This window comes from Papaver somniferum, unplaced genomic scaffold, assembly GCF_003573695.1.
Source record: "Papaver somniferum cultivar HN1 unplaced genomic scaffold, ASM357369v1 unplaced-scaffold_58, whole genome shotgun sequence".
NCBI lineage: Eukaryota > Viridiplantae > Streptophyta > Magnoliopsida > Ranunculales > Papaveraceae > Papaver > Papaver somniferum.
The window spans coordinates 28,921-41,971 of NW_020648526.1; the positions used below are offsets into that span (position 1 = coordinate 28,921).

Sequence of the window (13,051 nt, forward strand, 5' to 3'; positions counted from 1 at the left end):
AGCACGTCATATGGAGTTGCTCGTTTGCAACACAAATCAGGCAGTGGTGCTCAGGTTTGTTTAAACTCAGTCCACATTATGATTTAGTGAATTCGTACAAGGCAGCTAAAGGGAAAAGTCGCATTATAAAAGATTTGTGGTTATTGGCCAACATGATAATTCGGTCGGAGCTGTGGCAGACAAGAAATATGACCTGTTTTCAAAACGCGGCAGTGAGTATTAACTTCTTCAAACAGTGCACTTTCCATTTGATCCATGGTTTCTCTATCCGCTTGAAGAGTTTTATGCATAATACCTCGGAAGATCTGGAGATTTTGAATTGTTTTGGTGTGCGACATAGACAGGTAAAGATTATACAACCAAATGAGTGTTCTTGGGTTCCTCCTAACTGGGATGAACTGTTATTGTTTTGCGATGGTACTGCCAAAGTTAACCCTGGTAGAGCGGGAGCTGGTGTGGTAGTTCGAGATGCTGGTTGCAATTTCATTGGAGCTATGAGCATTGGGCTAGGTCGAACTAATAACTTCTTGGCAGATCTCTATGGTGTGATTGTAGGTTTGGAATGGGCTATGAAATGGTCAGTTCGTAAAATCTTGGTGATGTCAGATTCAATTGGTGCCATAACTGCTTTTAAGAATTCTAATTTACCCTGGTTTGCAAGACAAAGGTGGAGAAGGACTCAAGATTATTATGTTTCCATTCGGTTTGTGCATACTTATCGAGAGGCTAATTTTGCAGCTGATGCTATGGAATAAAGGGGTTGTCTTTTGAGGAATGGTGAAGGGATGAACTATGATGAGAGACCTTATTTTCTAAGTTCTTTAGAATATCCTAATGTCTCTTATTTCATATTTAAATAGTTTGTAAGTTTTTGGGGTCTAAGGACCTCTTTTCTTGTAAACTCTTTGGAAATATTTGCTATTCATCAATACATTTTGGACTTACCAAAAAAAAAATTAAGTGTGGGGGAGCGGTTAACACTTTAGATTTCTGTAGGTTATTCATGTTATGACCAGCTGTTGAGAGGGTCTATTTTAGGAGTTTTCTTGCATGTCATGACCAACTGTTGAGCGGGTCTAAATTTTTTTTAAAAAATTGCTATGATCAACTGTTGAGGGGTCTATTGTAGGGTGTTTTCTTATCATTTATCATCTGTTGAGCGAGCCCATTTTTTGTTTTGCTCGGGACTAGCAAAATGGAAGTGTGGGGGAATTTGATAAGCACGAAAGTGCGACACTTTTATACCCGCATTTACACTAGCTAGGTCTCGTTAGCTAGCTAATAATATCGTTTTTAGTTATTTTCAGGAATTACAAGTGAAATCTGATCACCGAAGGATAAATGGCTTAGAAGCTAAATTGGCACTTGAGACTTGCATTGCCAAAGGAGTCGGAGCTTATGGGCCGCACCACCTGCTTGGCTACATATGCCATGACATGGCCAAGGCAAAGAATGGTCTCTGCTTATTCAAACAAGTCAGGTCTAGTAGGTGCTAAAAGAAAGTGAAACGTGGCAGATCTCCTACCACATTCCTTTTGTGGTCTGTCATTCTAACGTCTTTATTTCTTTCTTATCAAAAGAAAATGGATCTGAGCGTCAATTTTAGCAAGGCTGCTAATGGGGGTGCCATTTTGCTTGGGGATGTACCAACCCAAAGACAATGTTTTTTTTTTTTTTTGTTAAGTCCAAAGTTTATCATAACAAAAAAACGTAATTACAAGAATTACAAAATTGGAGAACAAAACTCCCTACCCCCATAAACCAAAGGGGTCTAAATAACTTTTAAGAAATAACAAAAGTAATAACCACGAAAAATAAAACTAAAATAAGCTACCTATAACTATAGCCAACTCCTTTTAATTTACTTCTGCTGCTACCAACTCTATACGATTTGCTCTTAGAAAAAATTTCATCCATAATATCCGTATCAAAAGCATAATTACCCAAGATATCTTCATCTTCATCCACATAAAACTCTCCGTGTTCATCCTCAGTGGAAAGTTACCAGGAACAAGCTTAATAGGAGACAACTTACTAGGAGATTTTTTCTTTGAATTCATTCTTTCCATTTGCTCCCTCTTTTCTTTGAAATATTCTTGTCTAAAAGCTGGACTTCTAATGAACTGAGCACGCACATCTTCCAACTGAATATTGCTTGCCACCTCTAATTCTTCCTTAGACAAAATATTATTCTTATAAAAAACAGTATCAACCAACCCCGCTTGAATTTCCATGTTAGTGTCACGGCTCAGAGATTCCTTAATAGACTTGCTGGGAGAAGATTCCAAACCTGAATCAGATTGCAAGGAACGCTTTGCTATAATATTAGCAGCCTGTTTGGCAACTTTCCTAGCTTTTTTCCTTGCTAAAATGTCAGCATCAACCTCACCCCAATTTTTAGAGCCCATACTAACATCTGAGTCACTAGATTCCAATTGTTCCTCCTCCTCCTCCTCCTCAATAATAACATTATCAAGGCCTAACTCAGATGCTAGGACATCAAATTTGTTTTTAACCACAACTTCAGTTTGCATCAACTCATCCACAAAAGGAGTATAATCATTCTCAAAAGGAGTAAAAGAGAAATAAGTACCTTTACTAGGGGACGTCTTTCCTTTCACTTCAGTCCATTCGTCTTTTGAAAAACTCTGTGCAGCCATGTCTTTCTGATTTTTACGTAAAGCTATATCTTTCTGAGCTGCAATAGTATTTTTACAATGAATAAACTTCATCTGAGCTTCACGCAACTCAACAGCAGATTTAGCAAGCTCCTCTTCCAACTGATTAGCTTCATCAATAACTTCAGTAGGAGTGTTTTTATGTTTTATCAATTCAACCACGGACTGAGCACCAGACTGATCAAGTGCATCTGCATGGCCTGCATTGATAGAATCTGTACGTGCAGTATCTTCTTTAGCTGTAGTTTCACGAGACCCAAGAGTTTCTGAAGTTTTAAAAGATTTAGGTTTTGGTTTGTTCACGGCCTGTATCCCATCTTTGTTAGCCACGAAATTTTGTTTGTTCACGACCCTTGTCTGGGTTTCCAACTCAGACACGGACTGAACTTCAGAGTTTTGCTTCTTCTCGGACTGAATTTGAGTATTAGATGTCACTTGCGTAACTTTTGCATGGTCTGCATGAGCAGATTGTGTACATGCAGCAAGCGCTTCCTTGGATGCAATTGCGTTTTGCAATCTAAGCTGAGCTTCACGAACCTCAGATTCAGAGCGATCAAGCTCCTCCTTCAACTGTGTATCATCAGCTGAAGCACCAACCGTATTATCCTCCATATTATCCAGATTCAAAGACTTCTCCTATTCCTCATCAGTTTTAGCTGATTTTGCTTGCCAAACTTGGATTGTAGGTTTATGAACAATCTGTTTTTCCTTACCAGCAGTCTTCATGCTATTCTTCTTTTTGCATTCACCATCAACATGCCCAATAATATTGCAAGATAAACATAATTTAGGTGAATTTGGTATATCAACATATTGCCAAATTTTTTTACCTCCTGCAGTGATAGAGATGCGCTCAGGAATATGCTTTGCGAAGTCTATATCTACCAAAACAGCTGCGAAGTGACCATATTCCAGATTTAGGGTTCTTTGATCCACCACAATTGGTGTTCCAAGGATTTTCCCAATAGAAAGTAATGATCTCTCAGTCCATATCTCAATAGGGAGACCAAGAAAACGTACCCAAACAGCTGCATGGGACGTTCTTCGTTTATCAGGATTAAAACCTGGGTATCAATCAATCAACCTCAGAATTTGTTGATTGAAAAACCACTTTTCAGCACGTATCTTCTCCTTGTCCAATTCTGATGATAACATAATAACAAAGAATCCTTTGCTCATAGGTATAAACTTACACCTATTCTTAAGTTTCCATTGATTTTCAAGGATTTTTTGAACCTCCACAAACTTTAAACCTGTAGCATCCAGCCTAGCTATGAAGCTATGTTGAAATGGCTTACACGCTTCCTGATAATAATCATTAGGAATGACAAGAGCTGGCTCACCCTCAACAAGAGTAGGGTTTGGTAACAAAGAAATATCAACTGAAGTTGGATTTAGGGTTTTACGTTCCCTAACTTTTTCAGCAAAAGAAACTGTTTTAGCATGGCTCTGATTTGAGCTACTAGGAATGTTAACTGAAGAATGAAGCATCATGAATCAAAGAATTGATTCTGATAATCCAAATACGTAAAGCTTGAAACCCTAAACGTGAAAAAAATTTGTTTTCCAAAATCGCCAAAAAGAGAAAAAAACGGACATTCTCTTTCCTCTCTAACTCTTAACACTCGTATATCTGTACACCCGGACAATGGTCATTTTGTCCTATATGTATTTTGGTACACCCCCAAGCAATTTGGTACCCCTATTAGCAATCTGGAATTTTAGTGGAGGATTTCTCATTTTTCCTAGCTACTATTATAACCATTTTCAATGGCGAGAGATCGAGATTCAGTGAGAAAGAGCCAGGAGATGCAGGTGTTGATTACTTCAAGTTTCTACAGTATCAACGAGAGTGGATCTGTGGAGTTTTGGGGTCGAGATTCAAGCCAATAATTTCATTCTTTTTCCAACAACGGCGATTGAATCTGGGGGTTCTCATGTGGGTATGCAACATGGATTGAAATTTGACATCAACAATATGGTCTGACTTTGGGATTTCTGGTGCAAACTGAAATTTGTTGTTCTTGAGTAAAATTAGGTCGAAGAATTGATGTTACTGCTACGGGTATTGTCATTGGTTCTCGGCTGTGAACATAGAGGGTTGAATGGATTTTTAATCATCTCAATCCAGCAACAACAGTTGAGACTGAGTGGTTTAGATGGAATCTGAGATTGGGTTTAAACGAAAGTTTTCAATTGAGAACCAATGCAGCAACATCAATTGAATTTTGTGGGTTTTGAAATTAAAAGAAAGAGCAACAAGCTGTTGGGTTTTGGACTCAATTTGTGTTGGTCGATTGAAGGCAAGCAGTGATGTTTTGAGGGATTGCTGGAGTTTCATAATAGCTCAAACAACAGGAATGGAGTTTTGGGTTTGGCGTGAACTGAATTTGGAGATGGCTGGAGTTAATCGGGAAAATGGAGAAGTGTAAATGAAGGGGTGTTTGTTTGAGTGGAGTAAGTCTGGATCTTTGGAGGAAATTTGGGTGTGTTTACATCTACTGATGACGAGTTCACAAGTTCAGGAGTTGACAGGAAAGTGGGGGTGGTCCCTAGACAGACAGGAAAATGGAGTTGGTGCTATAGACATGAGTCTGGTGCTTAAGAAAATGCCGAAATGGAATGAAACAGGTGAAGTTGGTTCCTAGTTGGACAGAGACCAAGATGTGGTTGACAGTGGCCGAACTTTACTGATGGCCTGCATTTGAAGTCAGGGCCTGCACTTGGATTGGGTTTCAGCTAGTATTGTTAGGTCTCAGTCGGCAGCTGCTATATAAACAATATAAACAACAACAGAGTCAGTTGGGAGGATACGCCATATATAGGGAACAAAACTAGGTTTAGCTTTCCTTGCTTTTCTGTTATTGATATTCTTAGTTTGACAATCTTTATATCATTTTCTATGGATTTGAACAAACCCATGTCTAGCTAAACTACTTTTTAGGGTGAATTATCCTTTTTTAGGTATAGGCCCATTAGAATACCCTATTCCTAGGTCCAAAACGTCACTGAATTGCTTTCCAAGTAATTCTAGAAGTAGAGTTCTATTATTAGAAGGAACTGTAGACTTTTATTTCTAAAAGGTTACAAAAATAGGAGAGTTTTTCCTAATTTGTGTATTACTAGTTTTAGCGTAGTCCTAAACCTATAAATAGGCATCTAGAGTGCTTGTAGAGGACACGACAGAAAACTAGAGGAATTACTAGCAGGAAACAAGCAAAAAGAAGAAGCAATACCTAGGGCAGAAAAATTAACCTAAGAGGTAAACATTGTAAGTTCTTCGCTATAACAATAAAATCAGAACACTCTATTGCAAAATACTTGTGTTTTATTCTTGTGTTAGCTGTTTCAATATCTATAACATATCAGGGTCAAAAACTGATCAGTGGTATCTAGAGCTAGAAGGTAATCAAGCAATGTTTTCGGCGATGAATGGAAGGGCTTCGATCCAAGGGTAACGAGGTATTCCCATTAGATCCTGATATTGGTATAAGAAAAAGAACATCAGCCACGTTATCATCATCGAATCTGCAAGAAAACACTATGGAGAAATTGGAGGAAGATATAAAAACCTTGAAGTCTGATATAGAAGATATAAAAGAGATCCTAAAAGGATTAGGAGCTACATATTCCAAATCAAAAGATGGTTCAGAATCAAAAGATTTGGAAGAACATCCAGAGTTCATAGATAATTCGCCATTCAAAGTAGAGGCAAGAATTGAAATCTCAGCATACAATGGGGATTTGAATCCAGAGAAGTTGGATGGCTGACTCAAGTCTTTGGAAGTATATTTCAGCACCACAGGATTTACCGAGGAGCAAAGGGTAAGGTTTGCTAGACTTTGACTTGATGGTTATGCTCTTATTTGGTGGGAGGCATATACATCAGGTTTAGATACTCCGGTGACAACATGGCAGTAGTTTGCAACTGCTATCTGAAATCTGTTCTATCCTATTGGTTATAAAGAACGACTGCGCGAACAATGGCAGTTCTTGCGACAAGTGAAAGGGAGAAACGTGCAAGAATACACTATTGAATTACGCAAGCAAGCTATAGCATTGAATGTGAACCTGAGAGATCCAGAAACCATTGAGAAGTATAAAGGGGGATTACCTTTTGCTATACGGATAGAACTTGCGTTATATGGAGTAACAAACATTGACGATGCTTGCAAAAAAGCTATGTATATCGAGATGAAGAGTCAACCCTATGAAGCAAGGCAATCAAGAAACGAAGGAGAGATTGTGAACACTACTCATAAAGAGGGGAGGACATATCATGTTATGTCAAACAAAACCAACCAATACTGTGCAAACTGCAAAACTGATCGACACTCGAAGGAAGGATGTTGGAAATTGCATCCGGAGTTGAAACCAGCATGGTGGAAAGACCGTAAGCAAACTGCCACAACCATCTACAATAAAGAAGAAAACGAAGAAGAGGAAGATGAGGTAATCGACGGTTCACCTCAACCTGATCACAAAATTCTGTTGATGACAAGAAAAGGGGTCGCAACTGCGACAACAGAAAAAGTCACTGGTCCAGAACCAGCTACACCAGAATCTGCTAAAGAAGAGATATTTTGGGTGTATGCTCAAGTCGACAAGACACAGGTCCTTACTTTGCTTGATAGCAGATCACAACAAAATTTGATATATGAGCAACTTGTGAAGAAACTGAATTTGAAGACAACACCACACTCTAAGCCATACCCGTTAGGATGGTTGAAGAAGGAAACAAAAATGCAAGTGACGGATCAATGTACCTTCAAATTCTCCATTAACGGGAAATACATGGATCAGGTGACATGCGATGTTGTCCCACTAGATGTGTGTCACATTGTTTTTTAGGTAGTCCTTACCTATGGGACAGAGATGCAACGTACTTACGAAGAGAAAATATTTGGAAGCTGGTAAAAGATGGAAAAAGATTGCATATTCTAGCTTCTAAAGAAAATAAGAAACTACAACTTCTGGCTGCGCAACATTTAGTAAACACTAATCAGAAGTTTAGTCTACTCAACACTAATCAGAGGTTTAGTCTACTCACGGTTCGACAAGATGCCAAAGAACCTGGTGAATTGGTTTGTGCAAACTCTTGTGAGTGCACTAAAACTGAAAAGAACGATCTGCAACAGTTGTTAGAAGGGTTTGAAGACACCCTGCAACAGTCACATAAGGTACCACCAAAACAACGTGTGGAACCAGAAATCAAGCTACTTGAAGAGCAAAATGAGTCGTCATCATTACAAGTTGCGCAAGACTTAGCTCTAAGGGAAGTAACAAAAGCAGACCCGATTCTTAGCAAGAAGACATAGATGACTGGAGTTGGAAAACAAGAATTGTTCCAAGAACATCGCAACAGGAAGAGTTTAAAGCGTGCAAAGTGGTACTCAAGAGTGCGGCTGCAAGCTAACTTTCCCGCATCTTAACTCAATGCTTTTGAGGGACCAAAAACCTCCAAATGGGGGAGGTCTGATCCCTTTTTAGGTATAGGACCATTAGAATACCCTATTCCTAGGTCCAGAACGTCACTGAATTGCTTTCCAAGTAATTCTAGAAGTAGAGTTCTATTATTAGAAGGAACTGTAGACTTTTATTTCTAAAAGGTTACAAAAATAGAAGAGTTTTTCCTAATTTGTGTATTACTAGTTTTAGCGTAGTCCTAAACCTATAAATAGGCATCTAGAGTGCTTGTAGAGGACACGACAGAAAACTAGAGGAATTACTAGCAGGAAACAAGCAAAAAGAAGAAGCAATACCTAGGGCAGAAAATTAACCTAAGAGGTAAACATTGTAAGTTCTTCGCTATAGCAATAAAATCAGAACATTCTATTGCAAAATACTTGTGTTTTATTCTTGTGTTAGATGTTTCAATATCTTTAACATATCAGGGTCAAAAACTGATCAGTGAAGGATGAACTTGTAGGTTTATATTACTTATGTTCTTAAACAAGGGTTTTCACCAACTTGAGCTTAATGTCATGTGTTTGAGTTTCTCTTCAATGGTTTATTTTCTATTCAATTTCTCATATTCTATGCCATGTATAGTCTATTGTTAGGTTGATAGAATTTCTTCAACATATTCAAATTAAACTTGCATCTAAATGTAGTGTGTGTCAGATTGAGGAGGAGTCTCTCCAACATATTCTTTGGAGCTGCAATTTTGCGCGTCAAGCTTGGGAGTGGATGGATAGTATTTTCAAAATTAAACCTCATTATGATATTATTTCTTCTTACCAAGAGGCAAAAAATCATAGTGGTATTGTTAAGGATTTGTGGTTGGTAGTGAATTTGGTTGTGCGTTCTGAATTATGGTTCACTAGAAACAAAAAGGTATATGAAAAGAAGAACCCTTGTTGGTCTTTATTTCAAAAACGTGTTTTTAATTTGATGCAAGAATATTCAGTTCGTATGAAGAGTTATATGCATAATTCTTTGGAAGACTTGAGAATTCTGGAGTTTTTTCGAGTCCGGCATAGAAAGGTGAAGTTTACTGATCCCAAGGAGTGTTTTTGGTTTCCTCCTAATACTAATGAATTTCTTTTGTGCACGGATGGTGCCTCAAGAGGTAATCCAGGGGTGGCGGGAGCTGGTGTTGTTGCAAGGAATGCGAAATGTGAAGTGGTTGGTGCAATGTGTATTGGCTTGGGAGTTACTTCTAATTATTTGGCTGAATTGTATGGTGTTATTGTGGGTATGGAGTGGGCAGTTCAGTGGGGATATGCTTGCATTGTTATTAGATCAGATTCTACAAGTGTGTTGAAGGCGTTGGAAGAAGATAACGTTCCATGGTTTGCTAGGCAAAGATGGATGGAGGTAAAAGGTTTATATGGTTCAATTCGTTTTGAACATTCCTTTAGAGAGGCAAACTTTGCAGCTGATGCTATGGCAAAACGTGGTTGCTTGTTAGAGGATGGGGTTGGTTTTCACTTTGAAGGTCGGCCAGTTTTCTTAAGTTCAATTGAATCTCCAAATGTAATTTGTTATCGTTTTAAATAGGTTTTAGGAGTTTTTGGGGTCACTCTGATCTCTTTTCTCCTATTCCTATCTTGTAAATATCTTTTTTATCAATATAACTTTTTGACTTAGCAAAAAAAAAATGATAGAATTTCTCATTGAACTTTGTTACCAATTGATTTATGAATATTCTTAGACTATTTAGGCCTTGTATGATTAGTTCTTAGGATTTCTACATAAGGTTGAGAACAAACATAACTTGTATTACGACTTGTCGATAAATCTTAAACGTCATATCTTCCATGTATCAATAGCTAGGTTTGCAATTATGCATGAGTAATATTATAGACCTTTGTGAGAGACATAAGTGAAATTTAGCCTGCAAGGGATTCCGTATACCTAATACATCCACATCCTTGATTTACAATCTTTATGCAATTGCTTTATTTGCACATTAATTTATTTTCTTAGTACAACAATCTCTGAAATATTGAATCTTGGTTAGTCAGTAGTATCAGTAGTAGTTTTCACACTCCTTGAGGGATAAAATGGCTAAGCGTGGATGTTTACTTTCTAATGAAGTGGCAGCCGGAAGGAGTTCATATGCACGACCTCGTCAGTGCTGGTGTGTATCTGGAGAGCTTGCCAAGGAGGCACACAGGCAGTGATAGGAAGATATGGATGCCGGACCTTAAAGGTTTATTCTCTGTTAAGTCTGCAAGGGAGCTGGTGAGGATGAGATATCCGGTGCTGGAGGAAACAAATCTGTTATGGAAGAGTGTTGTGCACCCTTCTTTGGCAGTGCAAAATTGGAAGTTTGTCAGGGGAGCTTGTGCAACTCTGGATAAAGTAAAGAGCAGGTTCAAGATAGCTCTTCCGTCGAGGTGCAGTGTGTGCCAGATTGAGGAGGAGTCTTTGGAACATGTTCTTCGGAGCTGTAGTGCTGCGAATCGGGCTTGGCATTGGCTGGCAGGTATTTTCCATATTATTCCTCATTATAACTTGCTTGCTGCTAACAAGGAAGCGAAAGAGCGTAGTAGAATGGTTAAAGACCTGTGGTTAGTCTCAATCTTGGTGCTGCGTTCGGAGCTGTGTTACCAAAGGAATAAGATGGTCTATGAAAAGAAGAAGCCTTGCTGGACTTTCTTCAAAAAACGTGTGTTTAACCTCATTCATGAGTATTCGGCTAGAATGACAGGTTATATGTTCAACAAGGTAGAAGATCTTGAGATTCTGAATTTTTTTAGAGTTAAATGTCGTAGGGTGAAGATGTTAGAGCCTGTTGAGTGTTTTTGGCAACCTCATATGCACAATCTACTCTTGCTGTGCTGTGACGGGGCCTCTAGAGGCAATCCAGGGGTGGCGGGAGCGGGTGTGGTGGCGAGAAATTCTGCTTGGGAAGTGGTTGGGGCGATGTGTGTTGGTCTTGGAATTATTTCCAATTATATGGCGGAGTTGTATAGCATTCTGATTGGTTTAGAATGGGCAGTTCAATGGGGATACCGGGATGTTCTAGTGCGGACTGATTCATCAAGTGTCATAACAGCTTTGGAAGGGGATTATATTCCTTGATTTGCTAGACAGCGATGGTATGATGTAAAGGGCATGTTTGATTATATAAATTTTGTGCACACGTACCGTGAAGCCAATTTCGCAGCTGACAAGATGGCGAAGACTGGTTGCTTATTAGATAATGGAGTGAGACTCAGTTTTGTTGATCGTCTTGTTGAACATCAATGGGAAACCACCTTTCTTAATTTCTGTTGAACATCCTAATGTTGCTTATTTTCGGTTCAAATAGTTTCAAGTTTTTGGGGTTGTTGTAACCTCTTTTCTTGTAAACTATTTCTTGTAAATTTTGTTATCTATTAATACAAATTTTTGACTTATCAAAAAAAAAAGGTCATCCTGATTTGTTAAACTCAATTGAGTTCCCATATGTTTCCTATTTTCGATTGAAATAGTATTTTGAGTTTTTGGGGTTGCTGTGACCTCTTTTCTCATGTACTATCTTGTAAATAACTCTTTTCTTTAATACAATTTTTTGACTTATCAAAAAAAATAAAATAATGAAGTGGGAATACATTATGATGGAAAACCACCTTTTTTAAATTCAGTTGAATATCCAAATGTTTCTTATTATCGTTTTAAGTAGTTTACAAGTTTTTGGGGTTGTTGTGACCTCTTTTCTTGTAAACTATACTTTGTAAAATTGTTATCTATTAATACAAAATTTTGACTTATAAAAAAAAGCACTCCTTGAGGGAACGAACCGTGCTTGCTATTGTGTGCTCATTTTGACACGGTGCGCTTGCGGCAAAACAAAGTCGGTCTACTGATCCATCAAGAATATTGTATATATAGAATATTGTGAGTTCAGCTGGGTGAAGCTCTAACATCTCTCTCTCTCTCTATATATATATATATATATATTTCTCTTTATTAAGAAAAAATGGTGGTTATGATGGGGGTCATTCGTGATCGTAGGATCGGGAGATCCTGTGGCCTGGAAAGGCTGCTAGGGGAGAAAAAAAAAGTAAAACGCGAGACGTAGACACCGTTGGATCGGGCGATCCTGGGGCCAGGATATATCGTGGGCGAAAGATATATCCGTTTGTCCATTCTTGACATAAAATTAGATCTGGCCGTTTAAACATAAGAAAACTAAAAAGATGGTTAAACTTCTTCTTTATTCTCTCCTCTGCAACCTATACGAACCCCAATATCTTTGTCCTAAATCTATATTTCATATTTCATACACCGAATCGGTCCACTGTTCAGTGACACCGAATCGGTCCAATGTTCAGTGGATGAAGATGGCAGTCAACAACAACAAATCTGGGGTTGTTTTGTAATTGGGGATTTCTGGGGCTGTGTTGTAATTAGGGATTTTTGGGTTGGATTCAAATCAGCGGAAGTGCCATTAATCAATTAAAGATTAAGGAAGAAATTAGAGATTCGGGAGGGGTTTTACTTGAATTTGTTACAGGAGGCTGTTGCTTAAGAAGATTTGGTGTTTGTTGTTATGGTTTGATTTTGGGTTTCAATCGAGAATCAGCGAAGATGGTGATTGTTGGATCTGGGTTTGACTGTGTTCGATTTGAGATGGAAATTAGAGATAGTTTTGAACTGTTGATGAAGCTCTCTGTTATCTGCGAACCCTAAACCAAGAATTTGTTCTTTTTTTTTTTGATTTTTTCATCTTATTTCACCGCAGGTCAAAGAATTTGGTGTTGCGGTTGATGCTGAAAGAAGTTAGTGCAATCTGTCTCTTTCGGTAATATCAAATTCAAACCCTTTATCTAAATTTCATATTAGTTACTTTCGATCGAACGCTTGATTCTTTTTTAAATTAGGTTAATTTTCATATTGTGTTTGAATTTTGTAAGGTTTAGATGTTGATAATTAGTTCA

General features: G+C 38.2%; 1 protein-coding gene across 1 annotated transcript; it reads left to right on the forward strand.

The window, feature by feature from the left end:
- The first annotated feature begins 10,214 nt into the window (after positions 1-10,214).
- Positions 10,215-11,210, forward strand: LOC113343412. The gene has a single exon (XM_026587600.1). The coding sequence runs from the start codon at positions 10,215-10,217 to the stop codon at positions 11,208-11,210; it is 996 nt and encodes a 331-aa protein (XP_026443385.1).
- Positions 11,211-13,051: the final 1,841 nt, after the last annotated feature.

Excerpts from the sequence above, each read along its gene's own strand:
- LOC113343412 (XM_026587600.1), top strand. The coding sequence starts at position 10,215 with ATGAAGTGGCAGCCGGAAGGAGTTCATATGCACGACCTCGTCAGTGCT.